Source organism: Serinus canaria, chromosome 1 (genome assembly GCF_022539315.1).
Source record: "Serinus canaria isolate serCan28SL12 chromosome 1, serCan2020, whole genome shotgun sequence".
In the NCBI taxonomy this organism is placed as follows: Eukaryota; Metazoa; Chordata; class Aves; order Passeriformes; family Fringillidae; genus Serinus; species Serinus canaria.
Genome location: NC_066313.1, coordinates 73,897,203 through 73,924,276, shown reverse-complemented (window position 1 = coordinate 73,924,276; position 27,074 = coordinate 73,897,203). Strand labels below are relative to the sequence as shown.

Below are 27,074 nucleotides of genomic sequence, written 5' to 3'. Positions count from 1 at the left end.
GAGCAGAGTGAAGAGAGTGGGAAAGTGGGTAGTACTGATTGACTAGCTAAAGGTTTGTCTTTTACATGAGAACCAAAAACCTGATGGTCTTCACTCCCTTGGAAAAAAATGGACGTGTTCTCATTGCCCCAGGAGGGATTTAATTGTAAGGATATAAGGATGGCTTTATTGTTTCAGAGAAAGTAGTAGTATTTTCAGGAAATAGATACTTATGTGGAGAAAAGGTTCATGCCCATGATATGATGAATGAAAGGTGGACAATTTAATCTTAAGGAACACCCCTACCACTGCAGAAAGTTAGGGCCGTGTTACATAGCCTGCTTGGAAATGTAAATTCAAGGCCACTGCAAAGGTTTAGAAGGGAAGCTCAGGAAATGGGAGCTAGTGAGAGCACATGCATGAGAAGAAATCCTAGTGCTGATGAGTCTGGGGTTTTCCTCTTCTCTCTGCTGTATGTGTGTGCAGCAAACGCAGTAACTTCATTTCTGAGGGAATACATAGTGATCTTGTAAGAATGCCAATAAATCTGGTTCATAGTAACAAACCAAGAACTAGAGAGAGAACATCAGCAACAATGTAGAGTAACGCCAGTTTGCTTTGTAACACTGTGAAGCTTTAATTAGTGGTGCATTGTAAAACTGACATTCTTTAAATCTGCTTGTTGCTGGTATTTGCACAGTGTTGTGACTTGGATGTGTGTTTCTGTTAATCAACAGATATTTTATAATAGAGGATTAACTTCAGGATGCATGTGTTTCTTTCCCTTCATCTTTCTTTTGGTCAGGGTGGCATGCAAAAGTACTGCTGTTCTGATCTCTGCATTACTTGAAAAAGGAAAAAAAGAGAAGAAAAAAGATGACACGGGAGACAATGTTCTCCTTCAGAATTGCAGCATGCAGCAGTTCTGAAATCTGTTTGTAATATCTGTATTTCAATGTTTGATTTACATGGATTTTTTACTGTTTATTTATCTTTTAGAACTTCACATGCTATTTCTTGCATTGAGGTGGGATGGTTTTTTTTCCCTATCTTTTTTTTTTAATATGCCTATGAAAGACATACTAAAAAGAAATTGAAGTTACTAAATGTGCTTTTTTTCTGGCTTGTGATTGTAATAGCTAAACCAAACTATTAGTTATCATATCCCTTATTAGCAAAACTGATATTGCAATGTCAGATATGACATTTAAGCATCCAGCATGTTCTCACTGTTAGCGTGAGATCTCTAAGACCTCAGCAGAAGCAGTTGCTGAACTGAATTTTGCTGTTTTATTTATCAAAAAAGAATCAGTAATTAAGAAATGCCACAGCTAGTATTTTTAACACATGGTGATCTGTGTTCCAGAGTTGAGTTGGTAACTTAAATAAACAGACATCCCAAGCCCTTGGTAGTTCTTACTGGGGAAGCAGAGTAACGAGGAGCATCGGGGAGTCGACATTAGGAAATGGAAATGCGTGGTGAATCATGACATGTCTGTCAGCTCCCAACACTGTAGATCCAATCAGTCTTGGTGAATAAATGAGATGACTTATTTCTGAAAAAACTGTGCTTTGTGAATCAGTTTAGGCACAAGCCCAAGATCTCTCTTTACAGATTGCATTAGCAATATATGGGGAGGGGTAGGTTGTAAAGGGAATAGTAACTAGCATTTTATCCAGGTGATAGAAGAATGTCAGTGTATTTTTGGAACCTGGATTGCATAGCAGAGAGAGAAAAGGAATAAAAGGACCCCTCTCCCATCTCCCTTTCCTGCCAAAAATATTTGTATGTACACAGATTTCACCTTTCAATTCAGCATAGGTCTAAAAAGAGTTAAACATTACTGCATGTTTTGCACTGGAAGGACCTTACTAATAAATTACTGTCTCTCTCTTTCCTTCTGAAATGTTTAGCCTAACCATTCTGAGCTGATAATCCTAAGTGACCAAAGTGCATTGTTTTACCCAATGTACAGAAAAAATTGCCATTTATTTATGACTGAAATTCTAATTTATCAGCAGGTATCTCTACTGCATCACTTACACAGGTGTTGTGAAAGCCAGATGGGTAGCTGAAGTGTTAGTATTTTGGATTTTGTTGCATCTGACTTGTCTGCATTTGTTCATAGAAGTTGTTTTTTTTTTCATGTGTAGAATTTTGCTCTCTGGAAACTTCCTTTGCTCTTCTACCCATATCCCAGTAAGGGAATGACATGAATGTCAAAGTATCTGTAAAGTAGGAAGATGTGGACATTTTCTATTTCATAGTGAATGCTTTATATATTGCTCTTCACATGTCACTTGCAGGAATAAAAAAGGGGTTGATTCCTGTGCATGTCTGGCACAAGAGGGCAGCATGATCTGTTTTATCCCAGTCGAGCATTACAGAGGCTTCTTAGAAGGATAACAAAATTCATCTGTTGTGTTTTTAGAGATGATATTTGAGGAGTAAATTTTCAGCCTCTCCACTGAGCAATAGTACTGTGGTTCCATTCAGTTGTCTTAATTGTCTGCAAGAATAGTATTTTCTCCTGATCTTTTACACAATAAGCTTTTCAGCTTCATGTAGTGCTGAGTTCAGGAACTTTTTTCCTTTTGGAAAGAGTGGCAAAAAAGTCAGATAACCCTCTAGAGTCAGAAGACTCCCACCAGGGCGACCTTCTTTAGCCATTATTCCTTTTAATTTTTTTTCCAAGATGTTTGTAACACTTCAAAACAGATTTGTTATAAAGCTATGTGAAAGGGACCTGGACTTCAGCAGCAAAGACTTGATTTGGGACTTGCCTCTTTTGAAATGAGTTTCTTATTGAATAGTTCAGATGATCTTACTTTTGACAAGCTTCAGGATTTGATTCAAGATTACTTGCTTAGCTTGTAAATGAATTGTTCTTTTCTGGGATTTAGGGACAGAGATTAGAGAAGCGATGCTAATGTGTAACTGCATAATTTTCAGTTATGGTGGTTCCAGTGTAAATTCTCTGTAATTTTGAATTGCATTGAATTTAGGAAGCTGAAACCTGCTGCTGCTTTGCTGATGGGTGCTGTAAGAAGGAATGGATTATATGCATTAATTTGTTCAGATAAAATAGAAGTCTCTTCCCCTTCTAGAGAATCTGCCTGAAATTTAAATTGAACCAGAATCACTACAGAAGTGCAGCTTTTTTCTTTTTTTCTCAAATTGTATCTCCCCAAACTCTTGGCTCTGACAGTTATAGGGGGGAAAGAAATATTTTGGCAGACTTTGCAGCATTTCTGGCCTTCTTAGAAATGGGAGGCACTGAATTGTATGATGTTTGTCCTCGATGTGTTAAATTAACAGATTCCCCCCCACCCCCCAAATGCATTGTGGAAGCATTAAATAAACATTGATCCCTTTGGGTACTTTCTTAGACTTTGAGATTTGACCAGGTTGTAGAGAGAAATACTCTTTTTTGGTTTTGGCAGCCAGAAATGATATGCTGAACTGATAGCTAATAGCAGCACATGAAAGCAAACTCCAAATATAAAAAGATTAAAATGTGAAACAAAGCTGTTGTTATAATGAACTTTGTTTTTCTTTAAGGCATAAGGATTTTAATTATGGTGTTCATAAGTCAACTGCTGAAATGCTTATAATTTGACAGAGAAAGTTTCTTTATAGGATTAAAAGCATGTTCATCAATGCACAAATGCCTATCTGCTTTTATCTGACAGAAGTGTCAAATGGGCAATGTTGTTACAGTGTTTCAACCATATAATATTTGCAACGAATATGGTATTTCAGCAGTCTGAAAATTACAATGCTGATAATGAGGTTGTTAAATTATACTTTATCAGATGGATAGTGAAACTGCTCTAGTTAGTGTACATTAATGTCTGCTTGTTCACACAAGTGATTCTGCTGAACAAGTAGCATGTTTAAACAAGAAATACTGGTCTTAAACTGTGTGATTTACAGTAGGTGGTGTTTTGGCATATCATGCCGTTAACAAGGCAAAGCTTCATGTTAAGATACTTCGTTTGTATTCTCATTCGTCAGTGATATAAATATTCAGTAGCAATGCCAGGAAATGTATTGTATTCCTATTTGACTCAATGACTCAATTGCTTTCTTTATTTCTTTCTTTTTTTTAATTTGGAAACAAGATCTGTCCTATCTTTCTGATGCAGTTTTCAGATATATCCTTGTGGTCAAGATGAATTCTGCAGGGTTGTGAAAAACCGTACCAGCTCTTTTTGACAGCTTTCATGTTCTCTTAGGCTAATACAAAAAAATACATTGTCCTTAAAGCAGCAGAGGCTTTGTTTTAGACTCTCTGTGCCAAGCTCTAAAGGGCATTCACATGTGCACAGGTTTGTTAGTTTATGTTGAAAAAGAAGTCCCTATAGGACAGCCTTTTGTTGTAAAATAAAAACACAGATTCTCTCTTCCGTGTTGGTAATCACTTGCATTTGTTGTTATTAAGATGGCAACACAATGGGCTCCATCAATCATCAAGATCCTTAACAACCACACAACGTTGTAAATATTATGTTTGGGTGTTTGAGTGGAACAGCTCGTCACTGAAGTAGGTGTGGTAATTAAAACCTGTTAGGTTGCTACATGTGTTAAAGAAAAAACCCTTTAATGTTTTTTTTCATATAACAATGGCGATATGTACTTTAAATCTTATCAGGGTGTGATTATTAAATGATATTTTATGGGAGTTGCTCATTTACTGTTAGTATTATCATGGCTTTGTTAAGAGTTTAAATAGTCTTATGCTTCCATGTGTTTTATCACCATTATGATTCTGTCAAGAGCTGTACGAAGGTGATTGCTATAGGAGTAGTCTTTAAAGTCAGTAAATGGCACTCTGGAGTTATGTTTACATTTATTATCTATTGGTGTAACTCGATTCAACTCTACCCTGTTCCTTTCTGCAATAATAATTGAATGAAACTTGGCCATAAACCGATGAGACAAGCCCATTACGTTTTCAGTTCACCGAGTCAGAGCTCACCCCATTTATGCCTACTAAGGGAGATAAAATTAAAAGCTTTACGGAAAAGCTGTTTGTAGGAGGGGATGAGGCATTATTTGACAGGGAAATAGCGTGAAGCTTGCACTGACAGCCACTTCCAAGTGCAGCCTCTTGCTTCCCTGGCACAAGGTTCCGCGTCCCTTCGTAGGGATTTTCGATCTTCTTCACATTAAGATCCCCTGGTGGGGAAAACAGCCTGCTGTGAAACTCATTTCTGCCCATATGCTGACCTGCCCAGATACTGCAAAGTCCAGTGTTTTCATTTACTGAAGCAGCTACAGAGAGAGCTGCTCTCGCCCCACCTCAGCCGAGCAAAAAGGAGGCATGGAATGTCGAGCAAGACAGGGAAGCCTAATTAAAAATACTGGCTTTAGAAGACTGCACAGAAGCTGTTCAGCGACATCCCTTTCCTGCAAGTGTAGCTGGAAAATAAAAACGAAATTTTGTTTTAGTCTTGCATAGCTGGCATGCTGTTTCGGGGAGATTTGTGGCAATGGGGAACTAAATGTTGGTTGGAGACACTTGAAAACAGAGGGAGAGACTGCTGTAATATTGATGAAAAACTGCAAGGGGCTTAAAAAGAGGGCCCAACTGAGGTGATGCAGCTACAAATAAGCTTTTAGAGATAATCCAAAACAGAGATTTTTTTGTTTTTTTTTTTTAATTTTTGCTTTGATAATAACTATTTTAAATATGTAACCCTTTTTTGCTATTTTTAATCTGTTTATAAATTGTGGAATGCTACTCCGACTGCTGTGGATAGTGGGGACTGGAGGTGCCACATGGATAGAATGTCCACTCTTGCTGTTCATGGATGCCTATTTGGATGGGAAATGAACATCTCTGAGAAATGAGGAAAAACTTATCAAAACTCACTGCATTCAACCTTGGAACAAAGCATTTCCAAAAATAAATTACTTTGGAGAAGAGCTGGGCAGGGATGATGAATAGCCAGGTGGTGAGAACACCTATAGGGAATATGGAAAAGGCAGTCCAGCTCTTCTCTCCTGCTGGTTCAGTGTGAGCTTTGAAGATGTGGATCCCCCACCCCGGGTGAGCCATGCACACTGGGCTCTTGGCTATGCCATAGCCTTCCACTGCTGTCCCTTATGGACACACAGACACAGTTAGACCACTCTGGTGTAACTAGTCTGCTTTCATGGGGTGTTTTGGGTTGTTTTTTTTTTTTTTTTTTGTTTAATCTGAGTAGCTGGAAATTAAAATGAAACAAACACTATCACAGTGCAAACTCATTTCATTAGCACTGTTCTGCTTTATGCTGCACAGAATTCTTTCTCCCAGACGGTCCTAGGTAATCTGCACTGCAGCATCTGGGTGAATTAATTAGTTGAGGTTTCTTTCTTTTTTTTCTTTTTTTTCAGATTGCCAGCATCTTGCAGATTATGCAACAAGTGAAGATTAGTTTGTGCCTGTGGTGATCTTGTAGAGTGTTTGGAAACAAAAGGCACTTCTCGATCCAAAATTAAAATTTTAGTGTAGAAAAGAATGGCTGTTGTATGTGAATCTGCCTGTTTTGGCAATCCAGACTAAAGCCTGAAGAATAGAAATAGCAGCAGAAGCAGAGGTATTGAATCGAACTTGACTTCAGTGTGTTGTTCCGTTTAAAAAATACTTAAAGTAATTTAAAGTAATTTAAAAATAGCAAAATACAGCATTGCTTGCTGTCTTACACCCTGTCTAACCCAGATAATTTTTTTTTTCCTTCATCAAAACCATTAGGGACTTTGTCTGGGGCTTTTTGTTATGTATTCAGGTGAACGCATATGCAAAACCTCCTTCAGGTTTTGATTTTTGATGTCATTTTATGGAAGATAATGTTACATTTGGAGAGGGCAACATTATTCCAGGCTGTATATGTTGATAGCTACCAGCCTTAGGAGAGCTTTTCAAAGTGTTCTAATGTAGCATCAAGCATATGAAGAACATTTTTTTGTTTGTTTGTTTTATTAGTTAGTGGACAATAGTCCTGTAATTAGAGTGGTAGTAAGTAATGGACGTTAATTATTGCTTGTGGCTATACCGACCTTGAGGCAGGTAGCTTGAAACTGGAAACTGCATGTTCATTTTTGTTTGGGGTTTGTTTCAATGTTCATTTAAATTTGGGCTCTTGTTGAACATTTTCTTAGGTGATTCTTATTTGCATACTTAGTTGCCCTAGCTTTTGACTCCGGCTTGAGCAGAATATTTAGTTGTGGTGGTCCCAAAGAGAGGCTGTAGAGTGAGGAGGTTTCTGAAAAGTCTGTCTAGGCTGGGGCTGCCTTAACTATGACTCACCTAATGCTGGGTAGGAAGTTGTATTCACAGAGCCAGCAGGCAAAGCAAGCTGCTGGATGGCAGAAAGGTGGCAGAGTCTTCATTCTCAGCTGTTTGATTCAGAGTGGAGTGCCTTCTGTGCTCAGGAGATGGTTTTGGTTTTGTGTTTGTCATTGCATTGTTGTAAAAGACTTACAAATGGCTTTTGACCTGTTTGTCTTCTAGTTGTAGGATCCCCTCATCCTTTCTCATTTACCAGTTAAAAAAAGACCATAAAGGTCACTAATGTTTCTCAAACTTGAGCTTTTATCATGTGCTACTTGTGCAACATTTATGACATTTGAAAATTTGGAGGAAGTTTAGAGTTCAGCTTTTCATAAGGTCAAGGTTTCTCTGTCCACTGACATGGTTCTGGTCAGTTTTCATCCACTGTGTACTGAATTCACCCTCTGTTTTGTCCAGGAATGCTACTTTTCCTGCCCTCTTTCAAGCATAAGTCTTCACTAGCTTGATTTAGTGTTGGGTCAGAGAGTGCAGAATAATCTGAAGGTGTGTGGTTATCTGAGAAGTTGAAGATTTGGAACTTGGACATCCTTGCTAGCAGTTATAAGGAATAATAGATGGAAGAGAGATGGTCTAACTCTTCCTCAGTTCTTTTTATCAGATGTGATGAGATTTCTGTGTGTGTGTGGTAAACCTTTTTTTTCTCAATGAAGTTACTGTCTGTTTAATATGTAAATGATGTAATGCAGAATATTGCTAATTCGTGTGTAGGCAGGAAAAAACACTCTGCTTTGTGGTAAACTTCCCTTCAGTGGGAATACAAGCTTCTTTGTCCCTGTGTGTATTCATTTCTCAGCATAATTTTGTGTTCATGAGTTTGAATGTTCACAACCCAAAATAAAGAGTTTAGTCTACATTTTAGGCAAAATTCCTACATGTGTTCTTAAGATGTCATAATTAACTTCTCATACAGGAATTCTGTTCCTGCCCATCCTTTCTAGGACATGCCAGGAGGGCAGTAAGTGATTGCATGCCAGGGGCATTTGCTCAGTGTTGGGTTTTTCCCCACTCTCTCCTTTTCAATGTGGATATTTAAGCTGTAAACTTTACGCTCTCTTGTTCCTCTCTTCTTCAAGAGTACTTTTTCTTTCTTTTTTCTTTTGTTTAGAATCTGTCATGCTTATCTTTATAGAAGAGGTGGTGTCTGTCTTAACTTAAAGAGTTAAGTCCCTGTGCTTAAGGATGGGTAACTAGGATTATTTGGAAAGTGTCACTTAGAAATTAACCATATTTTTAACATATATTTTTTTAAAAATATATGTTTATGTAAAGGCCCATATGCTTTCCTTGAGGTTGGTACAATACTTCTTTCTTTTCTCCCTTCATTCCTTAATTCCCCAGTTCCCTTTTAGAAGAACAGTTCTCCTCTCTCCTGTCTGAACAACCAGCCAAAAGTAAACAATTGGCTTTCCAGAATATTTCTGGTATTCCCTGACTAAAAAATGTTGAAATGGCTTAAGGAAGAGTTGGTAGTTCTTACCTTTAGTCAGCTAATATTCCCTTACCATTGGAAAAAAAACCCCAGTTGTTTGGTGCTCCTTTGAGACAGAGGATACCTGCAGAAACCTCTGCAAATTTAAAGCCTCAGAACCATGAAATGTAGGTGGTTTTAGCTTTAGAAGTGTCATCTTTTTTTCTATTAAACTAACAATATAGACTTTTTTTTCATCAGTATTTTTGACAGAAAACTAGTTATTCTAGACTTATTCTAATATTAAGAAATCTTATCTAAGGAGCGCTTTCAAAATAAAGCCAAATTTGAGAGAAAAAAGTGCCTTGAGGTTTTTATAAAGCTGACAAGTTCTAATATTCCAAATACATAGTGACAATGATCTTCTTTTATAATTAGGCTACAAGTATGATTTAATATTGAATTCAAAGCCATTCACTGAATGCTGCTTATATTTAAACCCCCAAAAATCCCCAAGAGAAAAAATGGAAAAAACAATCCCAACATATTTTTTTTAATTCAGATAAGAAAAAATAAACTCTGCTGCGCCTCAATTTAATAACCAATGTTGCTCAGCTACTACCAAAGGCTTAAGGACAGTGTTTAGAAGTGATTGTTCAAAAATAAGTGTTTCTCTAAGATTATGAGGGCTTATACAGATGATTTTGTTCACCTGCTGAGTGTTCAAGAGTGGAAATGTCCAATCTGACTCTTTCCAGAAGTGTTTGTTTGCTTGAAAAAATAGAAACACTCCTGTGGAAAAATAGGATTTAATTAATTTTTGTCCCTTCTTAGCCACATACTAAAGCAATTTTATTATGAAATTTTAATAGAGACACAAATGTTTAGTGGAATGCAAAATCCCAGGTTTCTGAAATGAGGTGTTTTTAGCTTGAAATGTAGTGCTGTGAGCACTGCTTAATTTGTTAATACCTTCCTGCTATTCCTCTGTTGTTTGTGCTTCTCCTGGGATGCAAGATGTTAAAATGCTTGTTGAGTACCTGTTACTAATTTTAAAAAGGGCATAAAAGTGTTTTGAATAGAAATCTTACATATTGTTCAATTAAATGGGCAGAAAGAGAACAAGTTAGTACAACTGAAAGACAGTACATTTATATTAGCTATTAAGAAAAAATTCTTTGCTGTGAGGGTAGTGAGGCACTGGCACAGGTTGTCCAAACAAGCCTGTCCATGCCTTATCCTTGGAAGTGTTCAAGCCACATTGGATGGGGCTCTGAGCAGCCTGGTCTTGTGGAAGGTGTCACTGCCCACTGAAGGGGGGATGGAACTAGGTGGTCTTTAAGGTCCCTTCCAACCCAGGCCCCATTCTGTGTTTCTTTGATTTTATGGGTCTTGGAAAACCAGAAGGTTACGTTCATTCTTTGTCTCCCTGAGAAGGAGGTGCAAAGATACTCTTCCAGATAGTGACCTGCAGCACTTTGGTAGCTTTGGGTTGTATGTGAATTACCACAAAGTAAAGGTGATGGGGGAAAAAGTTTCAGCATGGAAGAAGAGGGCTTTAAAGACCTTTCATACCTCTCTCAGATTTGGTGCAAAGCAGAGATTAATACTTTCACTTCCATCTCATCTTTAAAGGGGCTGTGGTTCTTCGTAGTGGAACCTGAGCAGCAGGATGGGCAGAGAATGCTGTTGGTGTTAGGGGAGGTGTGACAGGTATAACATTTGCTCCTTAGACCAGTTTTTTCTCTTGCTGTATGCCTTTGTGCTGTGATACCAAAGCAATTCAAGAGAGGAAACAGAGCAACGAAGGCAGTTACTTTAATTAGAGAATTTTATCCTCAAAGGCTTTTCGATCTAATTTGGTCTTCTGATTTTCTGTTGATTCTTCCAAATGCTTCAGACTTAGTCAGACAAAAGCCTTTTTCTTCACAATTGTCAAATTTCATTGAATCTCGAGTCTTGGTGATAGAGCTTAATTGTCAGCAAAATAAGTCTTGGTTTCTCTAAATTGTTTGATCCTCAATTGGTTTAGAAGTGACAATATACTTCCATTTACAGGGTTCAGATACTGTTTTCATGTGGCATGTGGAGCAAAGTTGGACCAACCAAAAACATTATTTCAGTTGTTTTCTGTCAGGGAGGCTTAGACAAAGAGCTTAGTCTCAGATCCTTTAAAGTTCAAGCATCTGCCACTAGGGGCAAAAATTATTTTCCTGTAGGCATTCATCTTTTATTGTAGATTTACTGTGTGGCTTCACTTGGTTGATAATCTAATTTAAACCTCAGAGATGATTCATACCTCCTCAAGGGGATTCACAGCTAGTTTAAATTGTGTGATGTCAGAACTTTTCAGTTCTTCTAGGATCTCTTTTTTGAACATAATGGTCCTTTGGGTGTTTGAATGCACTGAGGAGTAAAGAATGTAACCCATGCAAATGGTAACACTTGAGAGATACCATTTTACGACATGCCTCGGATTTTTTTCGGATATTTATTTGGATTTTTAGTTCAGGTAACTTGTGCTGTCTTGACTTAATTTAGATCCTAATCATGCCAGGTAGTCTATTGTGGACAAACTTCTGCAGTTATGAGTGTGGTACCTGTTGAAGTAAGGAACTTTCTGGAAGGTAGAATAGACCATGTGCTGTGCTAGAGACTTTTGTTTCATAATCCCAGCATTTTGTACACCTGTAATGTGACAGTTTTCCAGAAAAACAGTGGATTATGAAAGGTTACAAAACCTTGATGTCAAGAGGCATTTTCGATTTCCATTCTCAGGAAACCAAAAGAAACAAAGAAACACAACCCCAATTGTCCAGAAGGTCCTAAAAGGTTTTACAGTCATCCAAAGACTTAAACTTGTTTGTGACCCCTTCCTGAAAGCATGACCACTGTATAGTTGACCACTAAAAAGGTTAGGAATTGAATGTTATGATTAGTTTCATATTATATTCATGTGTGAACTGGTATTTGAGAAGTTCTTCTCTAGAGTCAGGCAAGGACAAAACAGACATTCAGAAAATTGAGAGGTGTTGTGTATACCGTTCAGCTGTGATGAAAGGTTTATTGAATGCTTTTCACATGCATTCTAAAGTTAAGCTACATTTTGAAAACTATCAGAGCCAACATTAGTTCTCCAAATATTCTAATTAAATAAACTACTATGCTAAGTTGTTACTAATAATACTCTGTAATTTTAATAGTGGTTGGTTTCTTAACACAGTTTTGCCTTTTGTGGTTTTTTTGCTTGGAGGTATAGTTTTGTTTCATAGGTTTTAACGATGAACCCACAAATTGATCCCGAATCAAGTTCTGTGCTCATGCTGTTTTGCAAAGAGGGAAACAAAAACACAGGATATTTTTCTGTCATTTGCTTTCATTGTTATATGTGTATTTTTCCATTTTATTCATGCTTTACTGGCATTTGATGTCTTTTTCAATGCAGAATAATGGCAAAGCTGTTGTTTTGAAAGAACCTTTCCCAAACTGTCTGGGGTCAGATTATGATCAGTTATTATTTGCAAAAATTTTAATGCATATTACAAAATAGAACTTGTGCTTCAGGTCCATGAGAGGATTTAATAGTGGTTTATGTATTGGATGTGGATACTTGAGTGATAGATAGTTTTGTCATAGTCTTTACATTGCTCCTCTAGTTGTCCAGTTTGTTACAGTCCTGGAACTTGTTTCATCCTAATGTGTTTGATGTATTTTCAGCAGAAAAGCTGCTGGTTTGAAAAATTGACAAAACCAAATTGTGGTGAAAAAGGATGTCAGGAAAACAAAATCAATGTGTAAGTAAGAGAGCTGTTAAAATCCAATAACAGACATGTTTTGAAGAAAGAAAGAAAGCTCTTACTGATAATTCCTTTACCTGAAATCTTAATTGGCCTTGTGAAGTCTTAAGACCTTGTGTGAAAGAAATTAAGCAAACTAATCAGAGTATACTCTAAAGACTAATGAGACACAACCATCTGTTTTCCCTGCAGTTCTATAGTTAGCAGAGTGAAATACGCTCCTTTAAGAGCAGTTTAAAGCAAGAAGTAACTGAAATCCTCTGAATTGTTTTCTAAAGACATCTCTTTCAATAGAAATAAGTCTTCCCTCGTCTGTCAGAGTATAACCTTGTGAATTGTCTGTATGTGAGCAGTGCCTATGGTTATGCAGGATGTCCTGGATGTGCTTTGCTATCTTCCTTCAGGTGACACTGACACTGGCTTTTTGACTTCCACAGTTCTAGTTTGGGAACTGTTTCAGAACCTGATTTCTCCCTTGCTTGTATTTCCCCTGTTTTTCAGTGTAAAACACCATTCCTGTTGCCTTTAAGGCTTATGTGTTATTCCTCTATCTGGCTCTTTTTGTCAGTCTGCATTTCCAAAACATCAGTTCAGGCACTTTTCTGGTTTTAAGTGTTGCAATCACCTTGTGTTCACCTTCTGTTCTCAGCTGCTGTGTCCCCAACTCTTCCACACTTCCTAGCCTGTGTGTTGCTGTGTTGGGCTTTGTGCCTTGGCCGTGTGTGGGATGACATTTGTACCTAGAGCTTGTGTCGTGCCATGGTGAAGGAGAATGGAAGAACCACGGTTGAAGGAGGAGAGAGAAGAGGAAATGGGGAGTGGGTGTTCAGTGTGTGAAGCTGAGGGTGAAGCAGAGGACACATGCAAGCAAGGCAGAAATTCAAGTCAGTATGTACACAAAACTCTCTCAATATCCAAACAGCCCAGGTTTGGTGAGGTCTGGGACTGGGACTGCCAGCTTGTCTCTTGACAATTCTGTCTGGCAGCTGCTCCCTGGGGCCAGGTGGAGGGAAGATCTTTTCTTAGTCTTACAGCCCCAATATATTGTGAAGGAGTCTAACAGGAATTGTTAAGAGGAGTATGACTTGGTTTGCACATTAGCCTTCCCCCCATGCTAGGTTTTTACTATTTCTGCACCTGGTAAATGGAGCAGTTGGCACATTACAGTATTTTTAATTCCCTCCCTTATAATTTTGCTTGTTTCTCTTTCATGCTTACATCTTTGTAACTTCCTGCTCCCTGTGCACTAAAGTTCATCCACAAGCTGGCACTTTTTCATCTTGAAATCATCTCTCAAGATGCACCCGTAGCATTGTAACCGCAGCACACTGACAGCAGTTAAACGTATGGGTGGGGAAAACTCATTAATTCCGTGACCCCTTTGTGTTCCTCTACTTTAAAACACAATCTTGTCCTGCAACTTTCTGTTCCAGCTTGCTGCTCCATCTTCCCCTAGCTCCTTCTTCCTTCTGTAGTCAATTTTGCTGGTTTCTCTTAACTGGCACAACAAACTCTTCAGGGCAGGGCATGCTGCTGGCTACGTGCTGGTCCACCCTGCATTCCAGTGAGGCTCTGCCTCCTGCCTCAGGTCCACTAATCCTCTTCTGGCTGTTTCTGACATGCAAACAACAAATGGCAACGTTCTCAGGAGTCCCTTGTTGTGAGCAGCACTCCTCTCTTTTAGCCTGTTTATTTATTTAGGAATTCATACTGCTGGACAGCTGTAAATCAGAGCTTCACAGTGAAGTCTGTCTCTGATCTTAACAAAACCAAAAGGGTTTGTAATTTGTATTCACTTCTGCTTGAATGATGGTTCAGTCAAGTAATTTTTTTTCTCCTTGATGTGTGTGATTTTTTTTCTGTGTTCATAGAGACGTGAAAAAATGTTGCTGTTAATATATTTATCATTCTGAGCTTCTTATTTACAAGCCATAGAAAAGAGGAAATTATAGGATTTTTTTCTTTAATTTTAAGCAACACATGTAATGTGTAATAAGTATGTAATATTTAAGGTATATTTATACATAAACATTAAAGGTTCCTTGGTTTTGATATATGCACAATTAATGTTTTAGTGTGGTCAGCAGCTATTTCTCATTTGTAGCTGCTTATTTCTAGTATATTTTCCTTTTTTGTTTCTGAGATGAAGCTTTCTAATAGTCACCCAGTAGAGGAGCACAGTAGAGTCAAAGACAGTGCAGTATAGCTTTTCAAAATGCTTATCATTTAATAATGGAATTATTAAAATGTCTTTCTTTCAATGTAATGAATAAAATACACAGTAGAGCAGAGGTCATATTTGGGGTTTTTTCTCATTTTTTTCTCATTCTCATTGATTTCATTTAAGTTAATTATAGTTTAGTCTGTAAGGAAGTTTACTTTATAGCAAAATTTTTTTCCCCAGAAGCCAATGGCCCAAGGAAATGCATTGTCAGACTATAGGTGTATTCTCTTGGACATCACTTCTGGAATAAAACTCTTGGGTGGTGATTGCCTTCAGCTTTTCTGAGAAAAAAGACTTTTGTTTGTTTCTCAGGCAAGATTTGCAAGTGGAATTTGGTGCCAGCCACAAAACAGAAGAGTAGGTGAAGTCCCAGATTGAAGCAAAATATTTCTTTTCATGGGGCATGAGGGTGTGGGGTGTGTCTTCTTCAACACAGGGCAAATATTCCAAGGGAATGCTTTGATTATTTGCACAGCACAATAAGTGAGCTTTCTGACAGCTATACCAGAATATCTCTTGAGTTTATCTAATGACTTTCCATGTGAGGCAGGAGAAAACCCAGTGAAAATTATCTGGTGTCATCCATTGAGCATTCTGGATAGCCAAACCCATGTGGTTTTTTAATAATTTTTTTTTTTATTCCTGGTGCCTTTTTTTTAATAGTAGGAATAGTTAAAAAGGGAAATGTGTTTTAGGAATCATTACATGGGTATCTAATGAATGACCTTTAGAGAGAATCCCTCCTTTCCAAACAATCACATATTCCAGAAGAAGAGAGAAAGAAAAATAAACTGAAGCTAAAGAAAAATGAATAATCAAGCTGAAGGAAGATGCCAAGCAAAAAAGAACAGTTTACAGTCAGATGGAGATGTGAAATGCTTCTGCTATTTGGCCTGTCCAGAGGCTTTATCCTCAGAATGGGTGGGCTAGGTAGAGGCCAGAAGTCTTGGCTGTCCCAAGACAGCCTCTATAGAATTCAGTCCCTATACACTTCTAAACAGAAGAAACAGTTCCTGTAGAATTTTCTTTTATGGTTCCAAAAAAAGGAAGAAGATGAGTGGGGATCTGAATATATAAGATTGGTAAAAAATGGCACATTATTTGTTTTTGGAATGATACCATATAGCAGTGATAACCAGATAGCAGTTTCAACTAAGATTTCAGGAGTCAAATGCTTCATGTTCAGTAATGTCCTATTTCTCCACTGTTATTTTAGACTGGATTGATGATTGAGCCCCTCTAGCTTCAACACCAATTAAAAATAAGAGAGGGAGAGGAGAAAAGCATTGGAACATTAGAAATTAAGGTTCTTATTATGAGAATTATTATTAGGAGATAGAATGTGAAAAGCAACAAATATGAGCAGATTTGCAAGAGCTGTGTGAGGTCCACCTCAATATTTTCTGAAATGCAGTATTTAAAGCCTGTTCTGAATCATGTCTTAATAGTATGAATAACATAGGAGAACTCCTTTTTGTTGTTGGAAAAACCTCATCTGGAAGGTGACATGTATTTCCATTTTTATTTTAATTCTTGCATTGATGTATATTTTCATATATGTAGCTCCCAAATATAAAAATAGCTCTAATAGCATAAAGTCCTTTGGGTGTTTGAATGCACTGAGGAGGAAAGGAAAGAATGTAACCTCCTCTCATGTAAGTATTCCAGTAGCAAAATACTCTTCAGATACTTCAGTCCATCCTGTTTGTAGTATTCTGTTTAAATTTTCTAAGTCCCTTTTCCAGCAAAACAGCACTGGGGACATATTTCCAGCCCAAGTTGGGTTTGTAGCAGAAAGAAATAAGCTACACAAGTGCTCTTTTAGAAGTGGGTGCATTTGTGGTTAAATATTTTAGCCAAGAATTAAATTCATAATTATGCTAGTAGAAAGCCATTATAAGACTACATTTTGTAGGTAATGTTATGTGTTTCTGTTACACAGATGCTTTGCATTGTGGTGAGAAGTTGAAGTAGGTAACTTAATACATGAAAAAGGAGGTAGAGAAAAATCAATGGAGAACTTAGTCAGTAGTGTATAACTTGACATCTTTTTAAAAGCCAATTGATAAGAAGTTGCAAATGGTTACTTTTTTGTTTGTTTGGTTGGTTTTTTGTGGTTTGTTTTTTGTTCAGTTGGACTGTGTCTCTTAAAAATGGAACTTAAAAGTCATGCTGCTTACGTTGAAGCATACAGCAGAAATTAAGTTCTGCTGTGTTTTGGCAGTTCATTAGATGTGGTGGTGCCATTTTAGATTGTGAGGTTTTTTTGTTTCAGTATGTTTAACTTCAGAATTTTTTCATTAAACTGAGGATAACTTAAAATAGCTTCAGTGTATTAGTTTAAAAGAAAACAGAGGGGATATCCAGAGTTTAACTTCTAGAATGGTTAGAACTCTGTTCTGGCAATCTTCATCACAGAATTGCATATTAGAAGTTTGATATTACTCCAGGGATTGGGGGGGGTTGCAGGTGTCTGCTTCCATTGTCATTCTAATTATGGAGCAGAGATGTAGTTTTGTACTCATGTTCTAGCATAAGACTTTTATATGTTGCCAGGAGTTTGTACTTTTAAATGATTTTGAATCTTCCTTTCACAATCAATTACAGGGTATGATTGCAGGGATCAATAATTAGAAAATTCCTGATGGCTGTACTATCCCAACTCTAGCATACTTTTTTTAATGGGATCACTTTGTTAGCAAGTATAATACAGCACCAAAGTTAAATTCTGTTTTATAAATTCTGTTACATCTGGAATTGTAACCAACTTAGTTAATGGGTAATGAGATACAATCAGAAAGGCAGTTAGAATGCAGAAGGTATTTTGAGATTTGCCAAGAAAGCAGTTTCAGAAAGAAGGAAAGTTACACTTCCCCCTCTTCCTCCACATAATCAAGGTTTTTCCTTTGTGTGCTTCTGTTTTTAGTGGAGACTTTAGATGTAATTTATGCATTGTATCTTATGTGAGGAGGCTTTGGCTGGTGATAACAGATGTTAATACACATGCTCTTCTGAGTACACCCAGGAAAAAGGACAATTCAACTGCACCATATAAATTACCAAAGAGAGAAAAAAAATTGTATATAGCATTGACTTATTTTGGTTTGCCACAGCAGGGTAATTCCAATCAATGGTATGTATGGACTAGAAAGCTCCAGAAACAACTGTACATTTGGGATCAGTGTATTCGTACTAGGTAATGTAGATGTCTCCATCAGCAGTAAAAATAAAAATTCATTTCCAAAGAAGCCTGTTTCCCATTCTTATCTTTATCATAGTTATTCTTCTTCCCTTAAATCCTACACTTAAAAATAAGATCAAACACAGTGTTCGCGTTTTCTTCTCATTTCCTAACTGTTTTCTTGTTTGACAGCATTTGTGTAAAAAGTCCTTTTCAAGTAGTAAATTAATTTGGATAGAAGGCTTCCCACCTGAATTCATTACATGCTGGCAGTTTAGATAAATGGATATTATGGTCTCAGCATATTTCGGCCCAGCACCACTGTGCCTATTTGCAAATGTCTAAGAAAGTGATAATATTCCTATCAGTTTCAGACTGCTAAAGAAAAAAATGGGGTAGAATTTCTTATTTATATTTATAGGATGCCTGTGGGGAAGACAGCAATGCTGTATATGGCAGTTTGTGTGGACATGTGGTGCTAAACATATATTAAAAAAAGATAACAGACCTTCTGACGTTTCTTTGTAGAAATATGGAAGAAAAGCCAGAGTAGATCAGTAATTGACAATTATGCAGGAGATGCATTTCCAGATTTCTTTCTGAAGAAATATTTCACAAACTTACAATTCCTTTCAAAGTCGGTAATCCATCTTTAATTATTTTGTTGATTTCACAGTTGTATTTTACAAGGTTGATGTAATGTCTGCTTCCTGCCAACATTTGATACGGACAATCCACTTTGTCATTGCTTTGATGAAACGGCAGGCTGCTTGTAGTTGCAGCACTTTTTTTTTTCGGGGTGTGTGTGTTTGTCTCTGTGAACTGAGCATGGGTAAAGGCTTATCAGTTGCTGAGTGCCACAGCTTAGCAGTGAGATCTGTGGGGAGCTGCCAGTTTGTAGCACGGACAGAATGGGAAGCATGTTCAGTGCAGTTCAGTGGATGGGTGTTTACACCTACCCAGTTCTGTACAGCTGTTTCTTATATTTGTATTTTCTGAGTGTCCCTTTATTGCCACACATACACTTGAGAGCATTATTTTGCTACCAGGTGTCCATTTGAAAGGGCTTTGGTGTTCCAAGCTGTAATTGGGACTGCTGGAGTGCACGATTCCTCTCTTTGGGGTCAGGAAGCCCATGCTGCACCATGGCTGTTGCAGTGGTGGCACCCAGCCACCCTGGTGTCAAGGGGGTGGGGGACACGAGGGGCTTCTGCTCACTCAGCAAAGTCAGTGGTTGCACAGGATGTGCGTTGGGATTGTCTGACATGGATCCATCCAAAGGTTACCTCCTTTGCTAGCATCTCATTGGCGTGACATACCTTCAAGCAAGTATGCAATCCTAGCTGGGGTTGTTTAGGTTTAGTTACACATAAATGACTAAGTACCTTCTTGAATCTATTCTTAGCACTGCAGGCTGGCGTTAGACAGTTTCCTGTGAGTTTACAGCAAGGAGAGGAAGAGAATATAACTTCTTCTCCATGGAGGCTGGGCAGTGAGGGTGTTCTGGCTTCAGAGTAGCTTAAGAGATTTTGAATGTTTTTTTCCCCCTGGTGAATGCAGTACATGGATAGGGATATTTAGGCCAATTGCAATGGAGGAGTTTAGGTTACTATGCAAAGCAGTATTTATTAATGACATTTGCATATTGGAATAAAAAGTGTGATGCAATTAAAATTGCCTGCATTGAGGATTAGCCTGATCTCTGAGGGGAAAAACATTCCAAGACTGCGCACCCATGCACACACGTGCACACACAAGTGGCAAAATCTTTCTATCTGTAGAGGGCTCTTTTCTTAAACCCTTCTTCTTTTCCCAAGGGGCGAGTCAGTGAAGTAGAGAAGTAGTGACAAAGTATTTCTGCAATGTGTGATGAAGCAAGTGGGTATAAAGGTTTTGTAAACTCATTGCAAGGTATAGAAAATCAATGTGCCTACTCTATTGTATTACACAGAAGTATTTCAGTGAATGCCCTGGCCAGCAAAGTATACTAGAAGTGCCAAATACGTTTAGAAATAATGTACTCTTGCTCTTAGGGTCGTTGGAATTTAGGTTGCACAACATTGAATACTATCAATGGCATTTGGCTATTCCAGTGGAGGATCCTAGTTTCTTGTTTAAAAAAAAAATCCTTTTCTGGTGTTTACATCTTGAGTGTTGATTCAGTTTGGATTATATTTCTTTCATGATAAAGTATGTATAAACATTTTAAAAAGGTGTGGCACAGTCAAGTATTTTCATTATTTATATGATAGGTTTGAACATCTATTCCAAAGTATCAGTAGGCACCTGCAGAGGCAAAGTGGGTTTGTAGCACCTGAACACATTCCGATTCGTGCAATTAAAGCAGTTTACAGAGCAAGGAAGAAAAGAATATCACATACTGAGGTTTGATGTCTTTTTCACTGGGGACAAAAGAGTTTTGATTCTTTCACTTCAAGTTTAGCCTAACTATTGTGTAGGGGAGGAGGTTTAATGAATCATTGTTTAACTTTGATACTGCCAAGTATTTGACCATTAAATAGTCTGAAATGTGTACATAGCACTTTGGTGACAGACCCTTATTTAACAGTGATTAATTGGCATTGAATAGTTATTTAATTACTTCGGAAGAAATCTAGCAACAGTGTGTGTTCTGATTAAGTTATTTGATGTAAAAACAAACATAAGACTGCTGAAGAGAGCACGTCCCCTTTTGCAGCTTGCTTCTAACACTACACACTGCATGGAAGCCTGAGTGATTGAAATAGCAGATACTATTCACCAGTTTGGATGCTGTTGTAACATTGGCATACTCAATCCTTGATTTCTTAAAAGACTTTTTTTTGTTTGTGGTTTGGTGAAATTTGACTTAGAAGTTTTAGATGTAGTATTTTCTTTTTGCTTTTGTAGCCCCTTACTGGGATAAGTAAAGGATGTAGGTATTAAGGGAGCTTAAAATTTTTTGTGAATTGGACATAGTGGACTGATCTAAGAGTTGTTGTTTCTTGGCATGTATATGTATCTCAGAGATGCTTACTTCAGGAGTTTGGGGTTTTTGGAAATATGAACTATGGTGGCAAGGTTATGTTGATGGTCTAAGTTTAGTAGAGAAGGATTTAGAGGTTTTGGAGAGAAAATGTAATTTTCAGGGTGAGGGGGCAGGTAAGTTGTGCAGCTCCTGCCCTTCTTGAATAGCAGGTACAACAGTTTTCATAGTCTGAAGAAGCATTCTCAAAAGTTAGGTTTGCACATTCTGGAGAAAGCTGTAGTCATAACTCTCTAAGCATTTTGAGTCCTGACCCCAAATAGGTACTTTAAATCTGGAATGTTTTCTCTTTACTGCTTAATTATGCATAAGCAAGTCACTGATTTACTGTGCTTCCAGTAAGTGGAAATAGTAGTTTCTTCATACCTTGTGAAATAGACCTTTTGTACTTGTAGACATCCTTATAAATGAAGCAATTGCTTTGAATGCAATACTGTAATGGCTGTGGGGCATCTGGTGGGTATTTCCAAAGTATAACACTTGTGCTTGAAGGTGCATTGCTGTCCCTGCCACACGATGAAGGAGCTTGCTTTAGTGAGTTACTGTGCCTTCCTTCTGTGTAGGACATGCTGTGTAAAATGCCAGTTCAGTTACATCCATGTGAGCAGGATCTGAAATGCATCTCCAGACTTGTATTTTCTCTTCTCCTGTCTCTGAGGTAGTAGAATTGCAGAACAGCAATGACAAAAATAAAGCTTAGGCTTGTGGGTTTGTCGCTTGCCTTTAGCTGTAGAAAAGCATTAATGGTCACCAGATAAACAGTACTGGAGGGAGATACAGACCTCTTAGCAATAAGCAAAATGTTTTCCTGGTCTTAATGACTTCAGGTGTCATTTTCCAGATTTTCTATGTGCAAACACTAAATAGACTAATTTTTCGTTAATTTGAGAATTCAGAAACAGTGAAGTTCTGCTATCAGAGATTCAAATTAATGTTTATTTGGGAAGCAACTGATTCATGTTGCCACTGTTTAATTGTATTAGGTGGACTGTGAAGGGTTCCAGTTTTCAAGGTTTGTCTTTTTCATATACCATTTCTTTTGCTCACTCAAATTTTAGTCAGTGTCATTTTACAGAATCGCCGTATTTACATTTTAAAGAGGATTAGGCAGATTAAAAGATGTTTTCATGTTTATTGATAACATCAGATTAATTTCCACTTTCCTAGTGGCAGCTCACAGAACTGTCAAAACAGAGGCTGTAGAAACATTGTTATACTTAACAATTCCATAAGGCAGTTGCAAAAAAATGCAGTTTTGGCAATTAGCAGCGTGATTGCCTCTGGGAACTGGAGTGGTTGGTGGTAACATGGAAGAGACAGTGATACCAGGGATTTCTGGGGACAGCCTGGCTGAGCTGACTTTTCTGTCATGACCACGTTGCTCGGAGAACTTCCCAGGAAGAGGAGGAGAGCCACAGTCACTCTAAATGTGCAGCCTTTGCTCCGTGGCTGGAGGTGCCAGCATGGGGCTGACCTGGCTGTGGCCATGGAAGAGCAGCCAGCCTGAGTGACCCTGCTGCCTCCTGGCAGCGTCACATGGGATGGCCTTTGCGCAATGGCTTCTTGTATAACCCTGAAACCACTACAGATGAAACTTACTTGGGGTTAAAAGGCAAGGAGGTGATTCTTAGGCTGAATTAAGGTGGGGTTTGCTCGCTAGAGGAATAATCCTTTGCCCTTGTGTGCAGCTGGTCATTGGTGGTTCTCACAGCTTTTCATGGAGGGGCTTAGCACTGTCACCTCTCCTTGCTCTGCTCCTTGCTCTGTAAAATAAAGTGAAGTCACTCAAAAAACAAGTGACAAAGCTGTGAACAGATTTGTAATACCCTGAGCCCAGTCTGTTATTCCACCTAGTTTTCCTTATCTGCCCTTCCTGGACATACTGCTAATGAAACCTCTATCAACAGGAAGCATTTAACCTCTTCAAATTTTATTTTCTTTTTGCCAGTGAAATCTTGGTTAATTTGAAAATAACCTAGAATGTGATATTTAAGGATATTAAGAAGCCTTAGTGACAGTGTGTATGAAGGATGTGCTTGATCACTCTTCTGTGACCATTCTCCATGAAAGAAAGTCATGACAAAAAGCAAGTTTTTTTAAAAATTGCCTTGGACTTTCTTCTGATGTGTCTACCCTGATATAAGTAAAAGGGAACATCCCCACATGATATTCCTAGTAGAAAAAGATGAAAGAGATTTTTCTGAGTCTTGGGCTGCTGTACACCCTTCCTCTCTGTGTGCAGAGCCTAAAAACAGGATCAATTCAGCTGTTGGCTGCCTGAAGCAACTGCCTTGGGTAGTGCAGTAATGCAGAACAAACTCTTTGCCACCAGTATCTCTCTTCAGAGTCATGTCCCAGATCTGAGGAGAAGGAAGATGTTTTCTGTATCGTTTGGTGTGCAACAGAAATTCCCTTAAAAAGGAATGAATGAAAAAGAGCTGTGAGCAGAGCACTAGCATGATGGTTGCTACAGAAGTTCCTTCAGTATCTCTTATCTCTAAATTACGTCGCCAGTGCACTGTGTGGAAACTTTAAACTTGCTTTCAGTTTAATGAGTTCCTTTGAAAGGAGGAAAAAAAAGTCTTTTGTTGCCAGTGCAGTGAATATGTTTGTACCAGTTAAAAGTATAATTGAATCAAGATATATGCAGATAACAAAGCAATGTGAATGCATGTATGGGCATCACACACCTTAGAAATAGCCAGATTCCCACCCCTGGTTTCGTTTCTTTCCTGGTGAGTAGAGATACTGATTAATAGAGAAAGATACTAATCCACTTATGGGTGGCAGTGCTGTGACTTTAATTATGAAAGAAGTCTTGATGTAACTGACTTTTTTCAGTCAAGTAGAACTTGGGAAAATAGAGAAATGTAAATGCTTCACTGACAGCAGATTAAAAATCGTTTTATTAGCTTTAATAAAGATCAGTATTGTCAAGGTTTTCAATAAGTATAAAGGTAAGGCTGCATGAATGCAAATCTATCTCAGATTTTATTTTAGAAACGCCTGCAATTTAAGTCCATGTATAATGTCGAGGGGTGAGAACAGAAGTGCTAAAAAAGATCAGTTAGATCAGCTATGATCTATCTGAGACATGCATGCACTAGTGAGTTTCAGTCAAGGATAGGAGCAGATTCCAGCTGATGTTGCTTGATGAAACTTGCATTAGGTTGTCTGACCTGTAAACCTTTACCTGCCCATGTTAAGCATATAAAAGCATGTGTGTTTCACCTGCTAAATTCTGTTGAAATATTATCTTCAAAGCCCATTTAAATTTTTTCCTCTAGCTGTTTAAGTGAAGGTTTTATATTTGGGTAGAAAGCAGTTGTAAAAAAATTATTCTTCTTCAAAATATATTGCAGTGGTTGTAAGAGGCTCCCTTCATGGGGGTTTCCAGAATTTTCTTTTCAATTTTTAAAGTCCAGCTGTTTCCTTTTAATTGTTTTTGAAGTGGTAAACCATGGATCTTTTCCAGAATTATATTTACTTCCCTTTTGTTTTTCTTCTCGACACTGTTTCTATAGGAAGAATCCTAAATCGTTTCTCCAAAGATATTGGCCACTTGGATGACTTGCTTCCTTTGACGTTCTTGGACTTCGTGCAGGTAATTCAGTTGCTGCTGTCAGAGACTTCTGCACTGCATTGTGCATTTGGATTCCTGTGTGCTTTGCTGAGGATCAGCTATTTGTCACAGATGTAGCTGAGTCGAAGGAAAGTACTTGTTTGTGAAAGAAAGGTGCGGTTGAAATTTAGCGTGTCAGTAAAAAGCTAACATGAGTAATAACTGGTAGGTGGGAGTGGCTACATACAGCTTGCTATTATGTCAAGATTTCAGCTCATAGCAGCTACATGCTTGGTAAATTGCTCCTGATTTGCCTCCAAGCAATCTGGCAAGCGTATTGCTGTTATAAGAAATATGTCCATAGTAAAGAAACAATCAGCTCACATGAAAAGATAGCACAGATTAACCTAATTACATGTCTACTTCCACAAAGAATCAAATGCTTACCACACCATTTCGGATTAAAATAGGTGTGGCTATTTACAAAGAAAAGATTAGTAGTAATAGGGTGAATATAATAGCCTTAATAGGAACAAGTGAAATAAGTTGCTGCAGAAAAGAAAGATGGACAAAGCATTGAGATTTTGATAATGATGAAATGATAAAGGATTATATATGACATCAAGGTAATTTTTCTGTTGCAGTTGCTATTAATCTTTCTCGTAAAAAATTGAAGGAGGGCAAATCTGGAAAAGAGTGATCATACTGTATGAAAATAACATGAATCATAGAAGACACAGAATTGTGGAGCTAGATAAAAAAAGACTTAGTGGATTATCTGGATCCATTTAGTGGATCACACCTGTCATGCTGAGGTCAGAAATTGCTAGCTTTGTTTTGTGTCTTAAAGATAACTTATTCAGTATCTAAACCCTGTTTTGACTTATTTAAAAATTAACCAAAGACATTTCAGGTTTAACAGTTTAATCATATTGTTCTAGCTGAACTCTTGAAAATAGGAAAAAAAAAATATTCCAAGGAGTAGAAATGCCTACTAAGATAAAGTGATTTTTGTAGTTTAGTGAAGTAACTGAAATTGAAGTGTATTTTTTGTTTTTCACATTTTTACAGTGCCACTTTAAAGTGTCATTTTGGGGAAGAAAGGAACGTCGTGTGTTTTACCTGTCAATTACAGTAATTGGGTTTTTTTCCCGAGTTAGGGAGTTGCTTACAGTGAATATTAGGATTTTTAATTCATGGTCAATTTAATTTAATTAAATTTAAATTCTTCTTGAAAGTGCAATATGGCTTTTCTATAAAAACAATTTTTTGCTGTTTGCACAGATTCTAAGTCTTCTTCAGTCTCGGTAACTGTCTTATTAGACAAAATATCTTTATTTCAGCTGTCTTGAAACTATTCATATGTGCCTTTCTTTTTGACTGGAAATTCAGTTTGTCCTGCAATCCTTATCCTCTCTTAGCATACGGTTTGCCATCCACAAAGTCAAACCCATCTGTCCTGCACTGTGTGTGTGTTCACACTATGTACTGCTCATGGCCAGAGCATCCTCTGTTTCCTGTGGTCCTGAGATAAAATAATTAACCATTTTCTTTAGTTCTGTGCCTTTGCAATAGTAATGTGAGGGTTGTGTATTGCAAGACAACATGGTGGTTTTACAGCAAGAAACTGAGTGGGTGTTTTGCACGCCCTGGCATGTGGTTTAAAGGCATGTGGGGTTGTCTGAGGATGCAGAATTTGCTGGGAAAATGTTACAGAAGTCTGCAAAAGCAGAGGGAGCCACATTGGTGTGATCCTGTCCATACTTCCTTTTGGGAGCAGACCCTGAAGCAAACTGTCTTGAGAATTGCACTGTCTTACTTTTGACAGAACAAATGGATCTCTGCTTCAAAAGAAGGCTGAGTGTCTACCCTGTGTGCATGGCACAGAGAGTACAGAGAGAATCTTCTACCAGCACACTGGAAAAGCTAGTCAGTGACCAGTGTATAGATCCTTTAGGCAGTGTGTGCTTTCCAAAACTGAGCTGGTCTGGAATGAAAGATCAAGGCTGCTTCACTAGATGTGATTGTTTTCTTCTTTCAAGCTCCTACTGTAAACCACATTTAGTAAACATTTCCTTCATCTTGATTGATTTATGTGGGTTTTTTTAAATTGGCTATTGAATTATTTGTCATATTCTGGAGTTTGTTTTTTAAGTGAAAAGTTTTTGCTTTCCAAAAAAAAAGTAGATTTTACAAGTCCAGTAGAGTATTTAAAAGACACTGTGGTTCAAAGCTTGCCTTCTCTATTTGGCATCAGAAAAGAAAATTCAGGATCTTACTGTTGATTAATAATGCACTGCTATCCATAAGAAAAAAACCCTTTTTTCTTGGCATTTTTTCTAAAATTTACTCTTCTCGATCAGCAGGCTTCTTGCTTAGTGGATGCTTTTGTAATTCAAGAGCAAATATATATTTATTTTGGATGAAGCAGAGATTTTCACAAAGGATAACTGTTATCAATAATGATAGAGATCTTTTGTCACTTGTTTTGTTTGCAGGTGTCTTTTATAACACTTCTTATAATCCCTTCAGGAAGAAATATTTTCTCCTTTCTA

General features: G+C 37.7%; 1 protein-coding gene across 3 annotated transcripts in view; it reads left to right on the top strand.

Moving 5' to 3' along the window:
• Nucleotides 1–27,074, top strand: part of ABCC4 (ATP binding cassette subfamily C member 4) — a 141,765-nt gene that overhangs the window by 52,541 nt on the left and 62,150 nt on the right. For all 3 annotated transcript variants that reach the window (XM_050971980.1, XM_050971984.1, XM_050971986.1), the window contains exon 20: nt 24,482–24,561. In XM_050971980.1, the coding sequence (XP_050827937.1) occupies nt 24,482–24,561 (80 nt within the window). The remainder of the gene's footprint in view (nt 1–24,481; nt 24,562–27,074) is intronic.